This window comes from Lissotriton vulgaris, unplaced genomic scaffold (genome assembly GCF_964263255.1).
Source record: "Lissotriton vulgaris unplaced genomic scaffold, aLisVul1.2 SCAFFOLD_6954, whole genome shotgun sequence".
In the NCBI taxonomy this organism is placed as follows: Eukaryota; Metazoa; Chordata; class Amphibia; order Caudata; family Salamandridae; genus Lissotriton; species Lissotriton vulgaris.
Window position 1 is genome coordinate 36,079 of NW_028250967.1, and position 22,596 is coordinate 58,674.

A 22,596-nucleotide genomic window follows, 5' to 3' on the forward strand; every position below is an offset into this window, starting at 1 on the left:
GGGTTAGGGATTGATAGTGTATAAGAGTGATGAGAGGTCAGTGAATTAAAAGCATCCCAAGTAATTGTTTAAAAAAGTAAAATACATAAATCTGATATAATGTCCCCTGAAGTAAAGCACTCAAAGAACTATTTTTGAAAGTAAGATATGCAACCGTTGTATTTACACCTTAAAAAATATAAAGCCTCCAAAAGCCACTCTCTAACAAAAATACATTCTATGAATTAGTTTCCATGAAATGGTCAATGCCATTCATTCAGAAAATTTCCATTAAACACTTTAGGTGAACTGATTTCTTCGTAATTATATTCTATAAAATCGTTTTCTCTATGAAATCACATACAACCCAATGCCATACATGATGGCCTCAGTCCGTTATCATGTTTTTACACCTTGACGTATATTCAAGCAAAACAAGTGAGAGACAGGATGTTTAGGCGTGAAGGAGCCAGAGAAAAAAAGTCATGCATGCTAACAACCATCAACAACAGGACTTTTGGAAAGTTATTTAGATTTATGAAGCCTGCTGGGCAGGCCCGGACTGGCCGTTGAGGGCACCGGGCAATTCCCCGGTGGGCCGCATGGTTGAGGGCCGGTTTTGGGCCCCTGGGGCCGTTTTTGTTACAGGGCCGTTATGCTGCAAAAACGGCCCTGTAACAAAAACGGCCGAAAATCGGCCCTGTCATAGAGCGCGGTCGCACCTCTCCCCCCTCCCCTCTCCTCCCGGAGGGGGCGAGGGGGGCCGGCCGAGCACTTTGCCAGGGCCGGATCATCAACCACTTGTACCTTTGTTTCCGGAGCCTGCGATCCTGAGCTTCTTGCTCCATTCTCCTGTCTCGTGCTTTGCAGAGCAGGTCACCTCTGTCCCATTGGCACAGCCGGTGGTGTTCAGTAGAGCTCTGCGCGTTGTGTTGTAGGTTCCATCGGGGTTCTTTATTGGGGTTGTGTTGTCGTCCAGATCCTGGGATCCTCCACACGATGAAGCCAGTGTGACATCTATAGAGTCTGGATAGAATCCACTCACTGCACAGAGCACCACTGTGAGGCGGGACTCATCAGCAGAGGACAGTGATAGCCAGACTCCTGGGGGCGCTGCAGAGAAGAGCATCCAGTGAAACCACTGTAATATACTAATTACAGGGAGTGTACTCCACACACTGAAGTCAATCTTGATGTATTACATTTTGTTGGTATAATAGCCAAAGTTAATAATGCACATTTTATAAGTTTTAGAAGGATAACATACTTTACCAGGCCAGGTGAGAGTTGAATGTGTGGAGGACAACTAAGTCAGGCATAGGTCTTGACAGCATGTGCTAAACCCATGAGCATTCTTATTGGCTGTCAACAGCCAATTTAGCCTAATTTCTACTTTAGAATGTGTCAGATACTTATTTGATTCAATCAATATTATTTATAAAATGCTCAAAGACCAAAGACTGAAACTGGGTACTAGCACTCTTTTTTTAATTGTTGTGTTTATGCTGCAAAGACTAAAATATATTCCTAAAATGAAAGTGTTTAATATTCTCGAACCGTTTTCAGCCCCTACTAATGTGCCAGAAGGCTGTGAATAATTATTGTATATTTGCTGAATCTTCGTTTTTTTACATTATGAAAACTTACTGTATGTTACAATTTGTCACTCTTTGATATGCAGGTTCTAAGTACACCTGGGACACCGAGCACTTTCTTTGTCTGCATCACAATACAGTTGCAATACTTTCACAAACAATATTTCGATTCTAATTTGTGTTCTGTATAATTGTGGTTCTCTTTCGGCATCCTTTGACCCATGATTATTGCCTTTATGCATAGCTATTATTAAGTTTCCCATACATTGTCCACAGGAACCATTGTCCTACGATATATATTAGATACCCTGGTTTCTTGTGAGTAGAGTGGCCCTTGTTTCCCTGTACACAACCTTTAGAAGGTTGCTATTTTTTGTCCTAACCATGTGTGCCTTCTGCCAGTATCCTGGGCCACGTGGCTGTACTAGCTGTGGACAGGATGGCTGGAGTTAGAGCTTTGCCCTGCCCCACTTACATTTCAACTGATGTGCCACCATCACATACTAAGGACCCTGACACCAACCTATTATCACCACAGACACTTTGGAGCTTTGACAGGAAATAGGAAGAACTTTCTGGAACCAGATGTGGGGCTAGGACAGGGGGTACCCCCACAAACAGGCTGATAACAGATATAAGTAAGTATTGGACTTCTTGAAGACTAAAACCACCGAAGATCAAATTAGGTAAAAACTAACCCATCGCTTGTATCTAAATAATATTAAACAATCTAAAATGACCTACCTAAGAGCCAGGATTAATAATGCCTCCAACTCCAGTAAAGGGCTATATAAAATTCTGAAGGAGTTTACTACTCCTCAGGTCACCCAGCGCACTCTTCCCCCCACACAAGAATGGGTCAATAGAGTATCCTCTTCATTCCATGAAAAGGTCAAAGCTATCTATAGATCCTTTCCTCAATACAATGTAAGCAACGTCGACTTGCACTCAGTGGCCAACAGCCAATTGCAAGTGCCTTTGCTGGGTGCTTTTGTAACTGTAACCTGCGAACAGGTATTAGAAGCCATTACCAAGATCGAATCTGGCTCCCCTGCAGATCCCATACCTCCTCGTTTGACAACAATGTTAACAGAGATCTTTAACATGTGTTTAGACCAAGCGACGGTGCCCAAAAGATGAAAAACAGCTCAAGTTAGGCCTATTTTGAAAAAGCTAACTTTAGATCCCAGTGAACCAGGCAACTACTGTCCCATCTCGCTACTGCCTTATTTCGGGAAGGTGCTTGAGTCCTGGGTAAACAAACAGTTTTCTATCCATCTGGAAAGTCATGGATTACTTGACTTATCACAATCAGGATTTCGGTGAGCACATAGCACCGAAACAGCAGTAGTAGAGAAAGTGGATAACATCTGGATAGCTCTGGATAAAAGAGAATCAGCTATGCTGGTTCTTTTGGACTTGTCCACCGCTTTCAATACCATCTCCCATGACCTTATAGAACAACAGCTCTGGGAGATGGGGATCCGAGGGAAAGCCTTGGACTGGTTAAAAAACTTTTTAAAAGACCGCTCCACTGCTGTACACATAGATACCATGGTAGCTTGCAGTAGAACAGTAAGCATTGGAGTTCCTCAGGATTTTATCCTGAGCCCGATACATTTTAATCTTTATGTAACTCCTCTGGCCAGGATAATCAGGTCATACGGGTTTGAGGCCATGTCATATGCCAATGACCCAGTTGCTGATCACTTTCAGTCCCGACCCTGCTGACACAATGATCCGGTTTAAAAACTGTCTGACCCATATTAACAACTGGATGGGCAACAACAAACTGCAGCTGAATGGCAGTAAAAACAAGATCATTCTGTTTGGCAGGGCCGAGGAGTATTGGTCTAGAAGCTGGTGGCCTCAGCCACTAGGCCCCTGCCCGTCCCCTAAACAAGTAGTCTGCAACCTAAGAATAATGATTGATAACAAGTTATCCATGAAAAATCATGTCAATCTTGTGCTAGGCACTTGTTATGGGATTCTAAGGAAGTTGCGTACAATTTTTAAATGGCTACCCATTGAAGCCTGGAAGCCACTGATTAAAGGCCTAATTGTGAGCTGCATGGATTATGGGAATGCCTTATTGGCCTCCGTAAATGAAGACCTCTTCTCCAAATTGCAAATTTTGCAAAACACGGCCGGTAGATTGATCTTAAATCTTCCACTGAGAACTGCCTCTGCCCCAAGTCTGCGGTCTCTCCATTGGCTTCCAGTTAGGAAAAGAGGTCACTTTAAAATCTTGTTCCTCACTCATAAAAGAATATATGGTACTGGACCTGGCTATTTAGTGAAAAAACTTAAAAAGTATCAGTTTAACAGAACATTAAGATCTAGTTCAAAATCTCTGCTCACGTCTTTCCGCGTCCATACCACACGTAGTGGAGGCCAATCGTTTTCCCTTCTTGCCCCCATCTTTGGAACAAGTTACCATCCCATCTTCTTTCTATGGCGGACCACCAGCGTTTCCGTAAAGAACCATGGCTGTTTGACCAATAATAATGTTATGTTACTGCAATTTATAAAGCGCAACAGCTGCCCCAGCAAAGGGGCGTCCCGGCGCTGACAGCAGAACAGCCAACACGAGGCGAGAGGCTGGTTACACGGTGGGTAACAGGAACAACACCTCAGATTTACTGGCATTCAGCTGGAGGCAGTTAGCTGTCATCCACTCAGCGACCACTGCCAGGTCGCCCCGAAATTTCAGGGCTCCCTCTCGGTGTCGCTTGAGAGTGCCATCACCAGCTGAGTGTCGTCGGCGTAGGAGACCATAGTCAGTCCCCAATTTCTAGCCACCGTGGCCAGCGGTTGGACATAGAGATTGAATAATAGGCGACTGAGGGAGAAACCCTGTGGAACATCTTGTTAAATGGGGTGTGTGCCTGAGGCTAAGGGGGAAACAGTGATCACAAATGACCTGTCGCTGAGAAATGATGAGAGCCACTTCAAGGCCAGGCCAACAATCCCCGCCTCCTCCAGGCGTTGTATCAGGATGGCATGGGACACTGTGTCAAACATGGCGTTGAGATCCAGGAGGATCAGCACCGACGTTTGCCGAGCGTCTAAAGCAGACCAGAGGTGTTCTGTCACATCCAAGAGGGCAGACTCTGTGCTGTGGCCAGATCGAAAACCATTCTGAGAGGGATGTAAATCAGGATCTGCCCCTAGGTTGCTGGAGCCTCTACAAGCGCCATGAGACCTAGCGGTGATATGTGCGCTATATAAGACTCTCTGACTTGACTTGAGTTGAAGCCTTACAATCTCCTTTTATTGCATATGTCACCTCTAAGGTAGGCCCTGGATAGCCAAAAGGGCAGGGTGCATTGTAATTAAAAGGTTGGACTTATACTATTAAGTTTTGCATGTCATGGTAGTGAAAACCCCCTGAATTTATTTTTCACTACTGTGAGGCCTACCTTTCCCATAGGATAACACTCGGTTGCCTCATTACATTTAATAAGTGCTAACTTTTGATTTGGACTAGGTATCCAGGTCATGTTTGGTATATATGAAATTTGCAATTCTAAATCCTCTTTAATGGTAATCAGATTTTAAGTTACAATTTTGAAAATACCACTTTTAGAAAGTTGACATTTTCGTGCCCTGGTCCTTTTGGTGCCTGCAACCTGTGCTAGTTCACATGACTGAGTGCACCTGAAAGTTAGACTTTGTGAATTTCTCAAAGTTACACAAAATAGGGATTAGGTGTGTCTTCTGCTGGTAGGAAGGGTAGGGGGAAGCTGAGCACAGCTCCACTTAAAACTGAAGTGCTCTGCCTTACACCAAAGAGCTTGTCACCACTGCATTGTTCCTGCAGCCAGCTTGGAGTCAGGGCAGGTGAGTCACGAAATTCCAAGCACTTAAAGAAAAACCTCTAGAAATTTTTCCCGAAATTCAAAGGAGGCACCAGTTATATAAATAGGGCCCTCAGACTCACCCTTCAGTTCTTATCTCGACCTGCGGAATGACTCTCAGAGGAAGGCTTACTGATGTGACCTACTATGCTCTATGCAAGACAGCTTTTCTGTACCTGGAAGGACAGCTTTGGTGCCTGGAGCATGCCTTGAACCCTCAGAGGCCGGCCCTGCAGTTTGAGCACTGCTTCTTCACCTGCACTCAGTGCTTAATTTGTAAAATATGAAGTGCAGGTGCTCAAATGTTTGGCAGAGGCCACACCTACTTTTCTCTGGCTCCGCCCACTTCATCCACTGGCTCCACCCACTTACTATATTAGCCCCACCCACATTTTCAACTGGCTCTGCTAAAAGTCAGAGGTAATATATATCTGGCTGATCCGAATTTCAGCAAGGAAGCCTTCCTCATAGTAAGGTTTTGATAGGAGGGTCTCTTGCCCTGTGAACATTTTGAAAAAGATTAACTCAAAAGTGCATTTAAAGCACAATTTTGGAATAAATTAGCTAAAATCACTAATGCAATGCAAATCGCTTAAACTGAAAGGACACTTTCTCTCAATTCTAGTGTGTCCCTCTCCCTCCCTAGTTGATGTATGATTGACTACACCTTGCAATATAACAGCGTTAGAGACACGCCTGTGGATATCCTCCAGCTTCATCTCCCGCCACCTGGGCTCCCACCTTCTCTCCTGGACCTCTTGACTTTTTGCTCTGTCCTGGCCGACACTTTCCTGCTGTTTTCGGACAGTTTTCTCTGGACTCTAGCCCTTCTCCCATTCCCTCGTCCTTTAACCCTTTTCCCCGTGGATGATCCTCAAATGTTTCCTCCCTTTTCTGCTTCCCCTTCTCTCCATAGCCATATACCCTTGCATACCTCCAACCCTCCCTTTGTGCTGTGACTACTGCATCCACACTTATGGAACTCTGCTCTTTGACTTATTGTAATAACTCTAATCAATGGTATTTGCTTTAGACCTTGCACCATATACCATTCCTGAGTATATCCATGTGTATCCCCTCCCTAAGTAGATAGAGATATCACTAGTATATGCCTAGAGTTTATCTCCTCTTTGTGTGACTTTATCTCTTGTACATTTGCATTTTTTTCTGTTTGTAAAACTTTGTACCTTTTTTATAACGCATGTATTCCTAAGTCCGTATGTTTTCAACTGGTTCTTATGTAAGTCAAAAATTTGCCGCTTGTAACCTTCAGTCCTTATGTTTGAAACTACTGGGTCCTATGTAAAGCGATTTGACACCTTCGGGTAAAGTTCGCGCTATATAAAATTGCACAAATAAATAAATAAATTGTTCCTGCCTTCAGTGTGTACTTGCTTTGTGTGTCTCTCTCACCCAGGACTGCTCTCACACTGCTCACGCCCTATCCATTGCTTCAGAAAACCCCAGCCCTGCTTTGCAAATGTTAATGTGTAAGTAAGTCAGAAGAACATTTGCGCACGCTGCCTGCAGTGCTTGCAAGTTGCCTGGCACAGCCCCAACCCCCACAGATTTTATGAGCGTGCCCGCCCGACCTGCCCTGAAAACGAAACCGAATCCTGCCCTGGGCCTGCATCCTGCACTGATTCCAGGCAGCCCGCAACTGCGCAACAAATGGCCAGTGCACACTGCTGGCAGCAACAACAAAGTACCAGTAGCCAGGGCATCAGAAACAACATTTAGGCAGTGTGACCGGACGTCCATGAACAAAAAAAGTAAATCTGTAGGCCTCGCCTGCGCAGATTTATTAGTTAATTCATTATATATGTGTGACTGATGTCTCATGTCTGACTCTGCCGGCCTACGCCGCCTGCCTATCATTCCCAGGCCAATCTTCATGATAACCAACGACCGACCAACCAATCAACAATTAATTGATTTTTAAAACGTAATCCTGTCCCCCGCCGGGCCCAGCCAGGCCCTGCCCAGTGCCAGCCCTGCCTGAGTGCTGCCTCGCCTCACCTGCCTGCAAAAGCGCTGCTCGCCTCATCATGAGGATTATTTATTTATTTCGGCCGGCGCCGGCCTACCCCCTGGCCCCATCTTGTCCAGGCGCTGCTCGTAGACGGTAGCAGTGGTAGGTAGAGTCGGTAGACCAATGCCAATGATCAGGATGATTTTAAAAACCTGACTGGCCACCGGCACCACCACCAGTAAATTAATTAATCACCCAGGACTGTAATCACCGCTACTAGTGTAAGGGCGCCAGGCCCTGCCTCGCGAGTCGCTCCTCGCCCTCCTCACCAACGACCGACCAACCAATCATCAACAATTAATTGATTTTTAAAACGTAATCCTGTGCCCCACCGGGCCGCAGTGGTAGGTAGAGTCGGGGTAGACCAATGCCAATCAGGATGATTTTAAAAACCTGACTGGCCACCACCACCAGTAAATTAATTAATCACCCAGGAGGACTGTAATCACCACTATACTAGTGTAAGGGCGCCAGGCCCTGCCTCGCTAGTCGCGCGGCTCGCGGCTCGCCCTCCTCACCTGCTGAGCGCTCGGAATCGGATGGATGCGCTCCCAACTCCGAGTCCAGCAACTTTGGGCGGCGAAGGAATACCAGAGCAGCAGATACTCGCCGAGGGCCAGGGAGAGGGGTGCGGGTATGCTGGGGCGCGGTGGGCAGAGAAAATGCGCGTGCAACATGCAATCTGCGCATGCGTCGCTTCCTCTGGCGCGCACAGCCCCAACCCCCGCAGCAAAGCACTGCCCAGTGCCCTGCCCTGGCCCCTGCAACTGCAACACTCAACAGTGTCCCGCCCACTGGGGCCCTGATCCGCGCCGCGGCCTGGAAGAGACAGGACTGGGAAGAGAGAGAGTATTGTAAACTGGGAGCAGCTCAGCAGCAGGCAGGCACGTGACGTCAGCAGTAAGTACACAAGTGAATGATGCATGATGATCATCGAAGACTAAGTAAATGAATCACAACAGCAGCGCACGCTCTCTGTGTGTGCCAGAGTCACTCACCGAGTCACCAGTCAGTGCGCAGTGACACGCACGAGTCACGACTTTAAAAAAATGTAATTCTGAGGCAGGAGGACAGGTGCACTTAATGCCCCGTGATAGACCCGGCCCCCATAATTAAGTGCCGGTGCTGAGCACCGGCAGGCTCCGGCTCAAATTAAGCCCTGCCTGCACTCAGGTCTACCAGAGTGATGCCCAAGGCTAGTTTGCTGGCCTTCTGTTCAGAGACACAGGGACATAACAGGCTCCCACCATCTTTAACTAGCACCCGAACTCAGCATGAGTGAGTCCTAAACCCCAAAGTGATGTCTTACCAGTCCTGTACCCTTGGTGCAGGTGCTAAACGTGCCCAGATCACCAAATTACAAAACTTGAGACTAGAAGCTTTTTGACTAAATACTGCTCTGAGAACCTATGAGGGACTGGTACCAACCTGCTTGTCTGTCCGCCCAAGCTCCATACCAGTTGGCCTGACTATGCGGCTGCTCCCGCTACGTTTTTCTCTGCAGCAGCAAACCCTGTTCAGACAGCCTTTGCCAAAGTGGCATCTGACCTCCTTAAACTGTCTTTGGCCTCAGCCTCCTGCCTCATCTCACTGGAGATTTTCGACTTCCAAAAAAGTGACATGGAAATCTTCAATGCGACTCTCTCTAGAGGTTCCTCTATGACATGGGTACTCACAAACTTTCTCTCAGGGGCCAAATTTACAGTGTGGTTTGTGTCCGAGGGCCGCACTGGTGGGGGCGGGTCAGTGGGGGAGGGGGCAGGCCTAGACCAAAATAAAATCGTGACCATGAGGTTGAACACAGGCCCCTGCAGCGGACGCCTTCATCCACTGAGCCATCAGACCCAGCGTACACACATCTCTCTCTCTCTCTGTCTCCCTCCCTCTCTCTATCTCTCCCTCCCTTTCTCATTTTCCCAACCTCTCTCTCTCTCTCTGTCTCCCACTCGCTCTCTGTCTGTCTCTCTCTCTCTCCCTCTGTCTCACTCACTCTATCTGTCTCCCTCTCTCTCTTTGTCTCCCTCTCTCTCTCTCTCTCTCTCTCTCTCTCTGTCTCCCTCTCTCTGTCTCCCTTCCGCTCTCTCCCTCTGTCTCCCACTATCTCCCTCTGTCTGTCTCCATCTGTCTGTCTCCCTCCCTCCCTCTCCCTCTTTCTGTCTCCCTCCCTCTGTCTTCCTCCCTCTGTTGCCCTCCTCCCTCTGTCTGTCTTCCTCTGTTTCCCTCTGTCCATCTCCCTCCCTAAGCGCGGAGATACCCTTACGGGATTGAATCCAGCGCGATATAAGAAATTAAAATAAAAAAATATATATGTCTGTCTCCCTCTGTCTGTCGCCCTCTGTCTCAGTCTTTCTGTCTCCCTCTTTCCCCATCCCTCTGTCTCCCTCCGTCTCCCTTCCTCTGTCTCCCTCTCTCTCTCCCTCTGTCTGTCTCCCTCTGTATTCCTCTGTCTCCCTCCCTCTGTCTCCCTCTCTCTCTGTCTCCCTCTCTCTCTGTCTGTCTCCCTCTGTCACCCTCTGTCTCCCTCTGTCTGTCTCCCTCCCTCTGTCACCCTCACTCTATCTCCCTCTGTCTGTCTCCCTCTGTCTCCCTCTGTCTGTCTCCTTCTCCCTCCCTCTGTCTCCCGCCCTCTGTCTCCCGCTCTCTCTGTCTCCCTCTCTCTGTCTCCCTTTATCCCCCTCTCTCTGTCTCCCTCCCTCTCCCTCCCTCTCCTTCCCTCTGTCTCCTTCCCTCTGTCTCCCTCCCTCTCTCTCCCTCCCTCTCTCTCCCTCTGTCTCCCTCTCTCTCTCCACCTCTCTGTCCTTCTGTCTCTGCCTCTGTCTGTCTCTGCCTCTATCTGTCTGTCCCTGTCTTTGCCTCTATCTGTCTCTGTCTGTCCCTGTCACTGCCTCCCTCCCTCTGTCTCTCTCTCCGTCTCTCTGTCTCTGTCTGTCTCTGCCTCTATCTGTCTGCCCTTGTCCCTGTCTCTGTCTCTATCTGTCTCTGTCTGTCCCTGTCTATGTCTGTCTCTGTCTTTATCTCTGTCTCTGTCTCTATCTTTGTCTGTCTCTGCCTCTATCTGTCTGTCTATCTCTGCCTCTATCTGTCCCTGCCTCTATCTGTCCCGTCCTCTATCTCTGTTTCTCTCTCTGTTTCTCTCTCTGTCTCTCTCTGTCTCTATCGCTGTCTGTCTATACCTCTCTCTGTCTCTGCCTTTATCTGTCTCTGCCTCTATCTGTCTCTGTCTGTCTCTGCCTCTATCTGTCCCTGCCTTTATCTCTGTCTCTCTCTCTGTCTCTCTCTCTCCGTCTCTATCACTGTCTGTCTCTATCTGTCTCTACCTCTATCTGTCTCTGCCTTTATCTGTCTCTGCCTCTGTCAGTCTGTCCCTCGCTGCCTCTATCTAGCTCTGTCTGCCCTTGTCTCTATCTGTCTTTGCCTGTATTTTTGTGTCTGCCTCTATCTGTCTCTATATGTCTCTATCTGTCACTGTTGCTATCTGTCTCGGCCTCTATCTGCCTCTGCCTCTATCTGTCAGTTTGTCCCTGCCTCTGGCTGTCTCTATCTCTGTCTCTTTCTGTTTCTGTCTCTATCTGTGTCTTTCTCTATGCCTCGGGCAGTGCATACGAACTGTGTCTACACGTCCCCATCACCAGCCCAGAGACAGCCCCCCCCACTCCCCTCTCTCCCTGTGTAATGTAAAAGCCAGCTTGTTTTCTCTCTGAATTTGCTGCTTCACGGGGTTTGTGTCCCACCACTGGACCTGGGGTCACACCGGTCCCTGGCTTTAATTCTAACTCTCACTCCCGAGCTGTCAGATCAAAGCCCCCCTTTTGGCTCCAGTCACCCGTCCGTGTAGGTATGCATGCATCAATTATATATAGCGCCAACCTGGCGGCGAGCATTTATGCACTGTGCTGCGAGAGGGGAGACCAGGCCTGAGCTCCCTGGCCTTGGCTCAACCCTCTGACTACAGGCTGGCGGGAAACATCACATCACAGGCTCCTCAAGCACACCTCACCCAGCTTTCATTCCCTATTGCCCTCTGTCACCCCCTGTCACCTCACCTGGCTCTCACTCCCTGATTCCCTCTGTCACCCTCTGCCATCTTACCCGGCTCTCACTCTCTGCTGCCCTCCGTCATCTCTCTCGGCTCTCATACCCTGCTGCCCTCTGTCACCTCACCCAGTGTGTGTGGCAGCCCGGGCAGAGACAGCTTCCCGGGCACACACTCACAGCCGCACCCGAGTACTTCATAGGTCTTTAAAATACAATTTACTTGTTAATGAGGCTTTGTTGTATTTCACCTCTACTTAGCGCCCCTGCATCTCCACTCTGACTATCACTAAGATCGCCCAGCCCCCATAGAGCAGAGTCTCTTGGAGTCTACGCTGCTGCAACCGGCGGTGTTTGCTGACACTTAAAAAAAGAAAACACAGGTTCGATGTCTGCAAGGTCCATGGGCCACCAAGGATGGCTTGCCGGGTCGCTGGCGGCCCATGGTCCGTACTATGAGTACCTGTGCTCTATGACGAAGCTCTCTCTTCGCACACCACTTGCAGCCCTGCACAACTAAACTTTTACCTTTTCAGAACCTTTCTTCAAACTTTCTTCTAAGTCCAACGGTAAGAACTGACCGTGCTCACTCCACATCTTGTAGCCAACCCACGCTCTATCGTGGTTGGTCATATATTTTTATTTGAACCCGGTTTCACGCGACTAGATGTCCGCCTATGTCATTTTGAAATATTAGGTGCCAATCTTTATTAAAAACTTAAAAAACTTGACAACTATGGTTCTACTGATTGGTTATTTGTCATTATTTTTCTAAATTGGTTTGGAATTGTTCTTAGGTTGTTTTTCTCACTTTATTACAGTTTGTGCGCTGCATAAATACTTTACACATGGCCTTGAAGATAAGCATGACTGCTCTTTGTGCAAAGCTACCCAGGGTTAAGCACAGGTTAACTTGGTGACTTTTTATGGTTCATCCTACCAGAGATTGTAACTGTTGCTTGACCAGGGCTCACAAATCAGTTAACCAACAACCCAATTCCTCACATGGAGAGTCTCCCAAATGCACCTTTTCATGTTGCCATGTACTGATGCATGGGAAACATTACCGGTTGCTTATAACACCTCAGAGGACGTTTACCAGTTTACATAAGTACCCTGTTGTATTGCCTCAGCAGCTAGGGTGTTCCAAAGGAAAATTATAACGATGGTTACAGGGATGGACAAAGCTGTGTTTTTGAGGGTAACATTTTGGTTTCTGGGGAAAATTACTGAGGAACACAACGTTGTGCTGAAGGAAGTTTCATTTGAATTGCTAAGTTATGGGGTGGCCTTAAGAAAGGACACATTTTGCTCCTTAGTAGAAGTAAAATATTTAGATATACGATTTCAGCTGTTTGGGAGAGACCAAATCAAGACCCTGTGAGTGCAAGTAAAAGTGAAGGTCTCTTGCAAAATAAAGATCAGTTTAGTTGAATACTACGTAATAGTTGTGATGAGTTTTACACAGATGAGATAACAGAAGTTATGAGAGCATGTTGCTAAGGAAGGGCAAAATGTTGGACATTGTTATAGAGAATCATAGCCTCCGTTCCCCTTTTTATGCTCCACATACAATATCACCAACAACAAAAAGCCCTGAAGAAGACCTTCATTAAAGCGCCATTCCCACCTAGATGACTGAAACGCCATTTTTTTTTCCGTATCCCATCTTATGTCGTCTCCACCCCCCTACTCCTCCCCTGCACCACCGCTCTTACCTGGTAGCATTTAATTTACAGGCCGAGTGTACTGTATACTGTTCTGCAGGGGACTTGTATGTAAATTAAGTATGCTGATCAGGTGTAAGCCAATCAAACCATGTTCAGTGAGAGAGCCCAAGCACTTCAGCACTAGTTGGCTGTGGTAAAGTTCACAGAGACATGAGACCAACAAAAACGGATTTCAGCTCATAAGTGAGGTACATAGGCGAAATGATTGGGGGAAAACACTCTAAGGTTGTCAGGTCTAACATAAATCAAAATTAAACCAATCAAAATAGCTGATGCTGCTGGAAAAATAAAATGCTGAAGTCAAAATCCATTCTTGAATCAGAACAAATCCGCCAGTTGCAAATCCATCAATTCTGCTTCTTACTATCCATCATGTTGCCTCCATTAAGCTTTGAAAGATGGGCGAGGCAAACAGCATCCTCTAAACACAGTTTCATGCTTTGGCACATTCACACATTCTGCTCTGGATCAGAAAACTGCATGTGGCGTCTTTAATGCAGCTGAACCGGAGCCAGCAGAGCATAATGTTTAACGGGAGCTTTGCTGGGACACCGTCAGAGACCAGTCAGGTTGCTGAACACCTATCATGGTTTTGGAGGCCAGGGTATTTGCTGCTACTTCTGTCCACATACTTTTGTGTAGCTTCCACTCTAACCACACTCTCAAGGAACATGATAAAATGCGACCACATGACAACGTCACACATCAGTCAAAGGAAACTGTGTTTGACGCTACAACAAAATCCATGTACGAGGTGTGAAACGGATTCCGCGGTAAAGAAGTACATTTGGAAACTAACATATTCAATGGGTGGTGTGAGGGGTTTTTGAAACATGTTGTCACGGAAACATAACAGTCTAGACAGAATCTGTCCTATGCAGCCACCACATATGTCGGGCCTTTGTCTGGGTTCAAGGTATTTCATGGGAGGCAGCTGCAGCTTCCGCCCCCTACAGTCAGTGCCATCAATATCTACTAACCATTACACTTCAACAAGTGTGACAATGTTGACGATTTCAGTGCACACAATAAAAGTAGTCACCAAGGCTGTGACTTTGCATGTCTGCCGATGTGCGACTTTCTAGAATCTACAAACGTTTCCACAAGTACACCTGCAAAACTACTACTGTAGCATATTTCAGAGACAAAGACCAACGGCGGACTCCAAATGCCGCACAGACCTCAATATATTGACCCAAATTTGTAAAGAAAGTTCCAATTCTATTCAATGGGCGGAGTGCACTAACTACTCCTGCATCTGCCTTTGGGGGATGCAATCCGCTGCTCAGAAGACAAAACTTGGAACTGTATGGAGTGGTGCACTACCGAAGTTCAGTAATGTTCAATAAGGAAGCAAGATCAGTTTCTTCATTAAGATTTCCTTTATTTAAGTTCATCAAAAGTTGTGCAAACACGAAACCTCAGCCAACGCGTTTCGTTCAAGAGGTGAACTTCATCAGGGCTGAAAGTGAGGACATAAATAACATACATAAGTGCCAGATATGTACAATATATATAATTACAATAAATTAGAACAAAGAACCACAGAAGAACACAAAAGCACATATACAAGGCCTAAATGACAAACAAAAAGGAAAAACACGTGTCATACATACAGTAAATAATGCCAACTTATAAAAAACAAACCACTAAATACAAAGCTGTTAACGTGTAATATGTTAAAAAATATTTACAATGGACAAACCCAGGTAAAAAAAGAGACTCAGTCACTACCGGGTAAAGTTACGCTCCCAGGTGTTGATTATCTCAGGTGTGGGACATTATATATAAGCCACATTTATAAAAAGAATAACGAAAACATTGTGAGGGTGGGAATAAAAAACTCACTGTTTGCATAGCCAGAAAGGATGATTGGAAGAATGAAAAAAAGGCTGAACGAAAATTAATTTTTGGAGCAGCCCCATTCTAATTTTCATATAGATTATCTAAATTGCAATGATATTACAGTACATAAAAGTGAGAGCCAACATTGAACATACTTCCTAAGTTGTATGCACATATTGTTCTGTCATGGTAAATAAAGTCCCCTAGCGTTGGAACCTACCCCTTTCCTGCATTGTGCCAAAATACAAAAAAATGGTGTAATACCTGAAAAAATAGCCACCCGTGCAATAAGCACTGTACGTGCTTTGAGTACTAGTATATATACGATTCTCATCAATACCTACGACTTCTTCATATTACAGTACCTACCAGGAATATGAGGTGAAATGTCGCAGTCACTGTGACGAAAAAGGGGATATAGTGTAAACCCAGATCCCATCAAGTCATAGGATAATTCCTTGGGCCTCCATAATAAGGGCCTTATTATGGAGGCCCAAGGAATTATCCTATGAAGAAGTAGTAGGTATTGATGAGAATCGTATATATACTAGTTCTCAAAGCACGTACAGTGCTTATTGCCTGGGTGGCTATTTTTTCAGTTATTACACCATTTTTATATTTTGGCACAATGCAGGAAAGGGGTAGGTTCCAACGCTAGGGGACTTTATTTAACATGATAGAACAACATGTGCATGCAATTTAGGAAGTATTTTCAATGTTGTCTCTCACTTTTATGTACTGTAATATCATTGCAATTTAGATAATCTATATGAAAATTAGAATGGGGCTGGTCCAAAAATAAATTTTCTTTCAGCCTATTTTTCATTCTTCCCATCATCCTTTCTGGCTATGCAAACAGTGAGGTTTTTATTCCCACCCTCACAATGTTTCAGTTATTCTTTTTATAAATGTGGCTTATATATCATGTCCCACACCTGAAATAATCAGTACCTGGGAGCGTAACTTTACCCGGTAGTGACTGTTTCTCTTTTTTTACCTGGGTTTGTCCATTGTAAATAGTTTTTAACATATTACACGTTAACAGCTTTGTATTTAGTGGTTTGTTTTTTATAAGTTGGCATTATTTACTGTATGTATGACACGTGTTTTTCCTTTTTCTTTCTCATTTAGGTCTTGTATATGTGCTTTTGTGTTCTCCTGTGGTTCTTTGTTCTAATTTATTGTAATTATATATATTGTACATATCTGGCACTTATGTATGTTATTTATGTCCTCACTTTCAGCCCTGATGAAGTTCACCTCTTGAACGAAACGCGTTGGCTGAGGTTTCGTGTTTGCACAACTTTTGATGAACTTAAATAAAGGATAATCTTAATGAAGAAACTAATCTTGCTTTCTTATTGAAAATTACTGAGCTTCGGTAGTTCACCACTCCATACAGTTCTAAATTCTGTAGCAGATTTGTAGCAGCCCCCTGGACAACATCTGTGAATTCCATTGTTCGTCTGCGCTTAAGCTTCAGCATCTGAAATTGTACATGTTGTACAATTACACACTGTAAAATGTCATCAGCTTTGTGAAATGTTACATTGTTTAAAAAGTATATTTTTTGCTAAAGGGAATTTTTTCCCCATACACACCAACCAAGTTTAAAGTTGTTCTCCTGTTCTCCCCTCTGTAAAAGGGATTCTTTCCTGCCCCTAACACGGGGTAAATAACTCACCATCTCGAGGATGTGAGAAAGTCAGAGAGAAGTTCAGAATGCCAAAAAAGCAGATGAATTTGTGGATGTTTCCAATTTTCCAGAGAATCTCAGCTACAGACCACCCACTAGTCGATGTAACCGTCCACTGAGTTGGATTTTTTCCTGCACAATTTTATTCCATTCTGTTATGTGACTCCGGGGTAAGATTATCCATGAGTGCAAGGCTACTTGTTGGGAACAGATTTCACTAAGGGTTCTGTGATTTGGGCCCTTTCTGCACTTGGGTTTAATGCCCCGGGTCAGTGGCCCATTTAGACCCAGGTCATCACTGGGAAAGAGAGACAGCCGTAGTTGCAGTTTTCTCAGTTGGTTGCTCTGTTGCACATTCCACTCAGGCATGCCTTGCAAGTAACTAACCTTTCTCCGGCCCTCCTGCAACCAGGGACCCAAGCCTCATGCCTGGCTGATTCTTTCCAGCCCAACCAGCTTTTCAGTTGCAATTTCCTGATGTGACTGACTCTACCCCTGGCCTGTCACAAACCCAAACCTATCAAGTGCCTGATTCTGTCCGGCCTGCTTTGCAGGTCTTTCAGGGCACCAGGTCTGACATGTGACTGATGCAGTTCAGCCCTCCAAGGCTTTCCGAGGTACGTGTTTTTAGTCTCTTTAGGACAGTTCACTGCACTAAAGTTGTTGTCTCCAGAAATTATACATAGAGAGGTTTCAAGTCATCATAAAACCCAAACTTAAAAAACAAATCTTGACATAGTGTGTTTCAAATCACAAATGGACCTTATTTTGAAAGGCATTTTTTCCAAACCTGTAAAGTTGACAATAGTGTTGCAATAAAGCCTTCAACGGGTGCCAAAGGTTCCGCATCACACCCAAAGTGACTGTGTTTTGACTTTAATAAATATTGATCTCTGATAAAAAACATATCAATTAGCTCTGTTTGAGCAGCCACTGTTAGAAGTCTAACTCTCCCATGGATCCTCTGCAAGCTATAGGTCACACATCATGTGTAAAGCACTTGCTCACCTTTAGGCTTCATGGCACTGAATATCAGGTGATCGATGGGACTCATTTTATCAGCTGAGGGATAATGAGAAGCTGAGGGCACCAGGCAGGGAATGAACTATGAACCTGTGACCAGAGGGTCAAACACTGATCCCTCGAGGGGATGCATTAGTTCGCTGAGTCTTAAAAACCCAACACCAGGGGGCGTGGCCAAGATGGCGGGCTGAGCGGTCGCACTTGCCGAGAGCTCCCGGACCCCTGAATTCCTGCACCGCTTGGAACCGCTGATTCCCCCCCGGATCAAGCGGTCACTGAGCCTGGTGCTTGCGGTGGAGGTGTGGAGAGCCTGCCGAGCCTGGTTTGCGCCATCGGGGATGAGATTTTGGCCGGTGAAGCCCAGGTCGGACCCCGCTGAACGGCCCGAGTGAGAGCTGGAAGCCGCGGGTCTCCTAACCCTCGGAGCGCGACGAGGCGACCGGCCTCCGAGGTGTGAAGCCCGCAGCGGTGCATGAGCTGTTGGAGCGGGAGTCCGCGACGGCTCCGCAGGCGGGTCGGAGCTGTCCAACAGCGGCTGTACGGAGCGGAACGGAGCGGAGGTGCAGAGCGGAGACGGAGTCGGCATCGCCTCACTACGCCAGCCCGTGGCTTGTCGAGGCCTGCCGGAGGAAGTCGCCTCGGCTCGTTATCTGTGCGGGACTGTGGAACGAGTCTCCCGGGGCAGATCTTTCCCTGAAGCAGCGGACCCCGGCGAACGTTGCATTGTGACTTAGCCCACTGGCCAGATTTCTGGATCTCGGACCGGAGAAGGAGAGAGGGTCTCCATCTTGGACGTTGTCCCCTCGACGCTACTGAGCGGCCATTTTGCGGAGTTCGGCCGGGCAGCTCGGCCCTCCTGGTGCTCTTTGTGTGGGCTGCTCCCGGCTGGCAGATAGCTGCTTTCTTTGCTGTTCAGTGAGCCTCAGTGTCCGTTATTGATCTACAATGACGAATGCCAGGGGGCAGCGACGGGGCGACCGGACCTTGCCGGAAATGCTGGGACGGGGCGCCCTACGCAGCGGAGGTGTCCAGCCGGCAGCGACCTCCCCGGCTCCGACCAGGGGGGCAGAAGGTGGAGAGCCCCCGGTGACGAGGTCGTTCCTCGAGTCCCTGTTTAGCTCCCTTCGGGAGGACTTCCAAACACTCAAGCGTGAGGTGGCCGGGGAGGTCCGCGAAGTGAGGAGAGAGATGGACTCCCTGGGGGATCGTGTGAACACCTTGGAGGAGGCGGGCCACTCCAGGGATGAGGAGATCACCCATCTGCAGCAGGAGGTTCTGCGGCTACGGGAGCAACAGATTGAGCTACAGGCCCACGCCGAGGACCTTGAAAATCGGTCCAGGCGGAACAACATACGGGTCCGCGGTGTGCCGTCCGGTGAGGAGGGTGAAGACGTGACTGCATATCTGGTGGCCCTCTTCCGTGCGATCCTGGGAGAGCCGGAGGACTTTCGGATTCGCATTGACCGGGCACATCGGGTTGGTCGCCCCCGCAGAGCCACGGCGCCCGCTCCGGACATTTTGGCCTTCCTCCCGAACTTTCCTTTGAAGGAGCGGATCCTCCGCGAGGCACGAGGGCAGCAGCCTTTCCGATTCCGGGACCACCCGGTGACCCTGTTTCAGGACTTCTCCACAGTCACGCTACAGAAGAGGAAATCCTTCAAGATCGCTACGGACTTCCTCCGAGAGCATGAGACACAGTACTCCTGGGGGCACCCCTTCCGTCTGATCTTCAGGTGGAACGGTGTCTTGCATCAGCTTCGGTCCCTTCAAGATGTTTGCGCGGTGCTGGGCCTCACTGCATCGGACACGGATACCCCGGCCCCACGGCGGAGGCGCAGCACTCGTAATGGATGGCAACAAGCTGGGGGGGGGACCTCTCCTCCGGCGGAGCGCCCGGGCTCGACTGCAATCCGGGCAGAAATGGCGGCTGCCATCCAGGAGGCCTCCAGAGTGGCGGCGAATGGCGAAGTGGCCTTGACGGCCTGAACTCACTCCGGGGGGAGTCTACTTTAGCTCATTCTTATTGCAGGTGCGGGGATCCGGGGGGTGGGCTGGGAGGAAGGGCGAGTGCTGGAGGTGGTGGCTGGACGTCCACTAGTTTGACTTACCACGGCCTTGCCCGTTCCGGGCCGGACTGGGACAATGTCTTTTTTGAAAAGTTTGAGAAGCGGGGAGAGGGGTTGGGGCGGGCGGGCAGATGTTTTGATTTTGGGACCTAGAGGGGGGGCCAGTAGCGGGGGGTGGTGTGGATTTGGGGGTGTAGGGGCAGAGGGGGGTTTTCTGGTCGTGGGGTGTTGGGGTTCGGGGACTGTACTGTGCCAGTGGTTGATTCAAAGTTGCTCTGTTTTGAGGCCTCGAAGAGTGCCTTCTGTGTTTGCTGGTGGGGCTTTGCTTCTTGATATGTGCTCCTTGAACTCTCTCTTTGATGGCTCTTAAGGTGCTTACTCTCAATGTGAAAGGGCTGAATAATCCGGTTAAGCGGAGGGCAGTGTTATCCCTGTTGGAAAACTCACAAGCGGATATCTGCCTGTTGCAGGAGACCCATTTGCTGGCTAAGGATTGCTCGCGGATGCGTACCCCCAAGTTCCCCACACAGCTATTTTCCTCTAGCACCTCCAAGACGGCAGGGGTGGCCATTTTGTTTTCTAGAGGGTTCAGGGGTGAGGTCGTGTGCAAGGTGGCAGAACAGAAAGGGAGACTTCTAGTATATAGGATTAAGGTGGGGGGCTTAGCACTGACTGTAGGCTCCGTTTATTGCCCCAATGATCATCAGGACCAATTCTTACACAGGGCCTTGGACGACGTTGCATTCACCTCTGACAGGCACATAGTGTTGGGGGGTGATTTGAACCTGGTTTTCGACGTGGCGCTGGATAGGTCTGTGCAGCGGCGCCATCAGTTGGGTGAGCTTTCGGGCTCGATTCGAACTTGACTTGAGGAGCTGGACCTGCATGACATGTGGCGCTGCCTCCACCCCACCACCCGCGCATACTCTTACTTCTCACACGCCCATAGATCTTATGCGCGCTTAGACCACCTCCTAGTGTCGGGCCCACTGCTCCTTTTGGCTTCGAATGCGGACATGGGGGTCCTCTCTCTTTCTGACCACGCTCCGGTGGAGGGCGCTTTCACTCTTCCGCCGGTGGCTCGGCCGAGGGGGGTCTGGAGGCTCCGAGACACGCTTTTGCATAGGCGGTCGGTGGTGGATCAGATCAGGGCGGCCATTTTGGCTTTTCAGACCGTGAACGATAATGGGGATACTTCCCGCGCGACACAGTGGGCAGCCCTTAAAGCCGTGCTCCGAGGCGAATTTATCGCGATTTCCGCTGCCGAGAATAGGGACCGCCAACTCAAGAGAGATGAGCTTACCCGGCAGGTGAGGGAGCTGGAGCAGGTTCATCACAGGACAGGGGCACCCAGGGTGTGGAGGCAGCTGAAGGCGGCGCGGAAGCTCCTGGCGGCCCTTGACACGGATCGGGCGGAGTACGCGGTGCTCCGCCTGAAGCACAAATATTACACAGGGGGCGATCGGTGTGGGCGGCTCCTGGCTAACAAACTCAGGGTGCAGCACCAGCAGCACCGAGTGAAGGAACTACTGGACCCGGCTGGAGGCAGAGTCACGACCGATGAGCACATCGCGGACGTCTTCCGCGGCTTTTATGCGGACCTCTACTCCGGGGAGCCCCCTTCGGCCCAGGCTGAGGGGGACTATCTGGACTCGGTCCCGCTCCCGTCGCTGACACAGGATCAGGCTCAGTATCTGGAGCGTGACATACGTATCGAGGAGGTGGTCACGGCGATATCCCGGCTCAAACTGGGCAAGGCCCCGGGACCGGATGGCTTCATCCCGCTGTTTTACAAAACCTTCTGTCAGGAACTGGCGCCTCTGCTGACTCGCCTCTTTAACTCCTTCGCGGAACCGGGAGCCATCCCCTCCGAATTTCTCCAGGCCACGGTCTCAGTGATCCCTAAGCCGGGCAAGGACAGGACCGCCTGCGGGTCCTATCGTCCCATTTCGCTGCTGAACACTGATTTGAAGGTGTTCACCAGTATCTTAGCTGCACGCCTGGCGTTGCACCTCCCCGGCATGGTTGACTCGGACCAGGCGGGCTTCGTGCCCGGTAGGCAAACGGTGGATAATACGAAAAGGGTGACACACATTCTCGAGAAGGCTTCCAGGATCCCTGGAGAGAGGATGCTCCTGTCCATAGACGCGGAGAAGGCTTTTGACAGGGTGCACTGGCCCTACCTTGAGAAAGTCCTGAGCAAATTTGGGATAGGGGAGAAGTTCCGTCATCTGATCTTCAATTGCTACCGGTTCCCATCTGCGGTGGTCCGGGTGAACGGCGGCAGCTCTCGACCCTTCCCCATTGAGCGGGGCACGAGACAGGGATTCCCGCTCTCCCCTTTGCTCTTTGCCTTGTACATGGAGCCATTTGCCCAGAGGGTTAGGCAGAACCCTGACATTATCGGCGTCCAGATGGGTGGGTTTCGTCATGCGATTAGCCTGTACGCGGACGATGTCATTCTGACGCTGGATGACCCGCGGAGATCGCTACCGTCCTGTGTGGAGGAACTGAACTTATTCGCTGATGTGGCGGGCTTCAAGGTGAACCTGGGTAAGTCAGCCGCCCTAGACATCTCGCTTACTGCTGCCACTAGAGTGGAACTGCAGAGGCTTTACCCTCTGAGCTGGTCCAAGGACCGGATCCCGTATTTGGGGATCCTGTTGGCGCCCTCCCTCCCGGAGATGGTTACGGCCAATTACGCAGCTCTAGGCACGAAAATCAGGGAGGAACTGGGC

At 48.6% G+C, this 22,596-nt stretch overlaps 1 protein-coding gene across 1 annotated transcript in view; it reads right to left on the reverse strand.

Moving 5' to 3' along the window:
* Positions 1-786: 786 nt before the first annotated feature.
* Positions 787-22,596, reverse strand: part of LOC147663073 (uncharacterized) — a gene marked incomplete at its 3' end in the record, with an annotated part of 48,999 nt that continues 27,189 nt past the window's right edge. The window contains exon 3 of the mRNA XM_086950702.1: positions 787-1,092. Within this exon, the coding sequence (XP_086806828.1) occupies positions 787-1,092 (306 nt within the window). The remainder of the gene's footprint in view (positions 1,093-22,596) is intronic.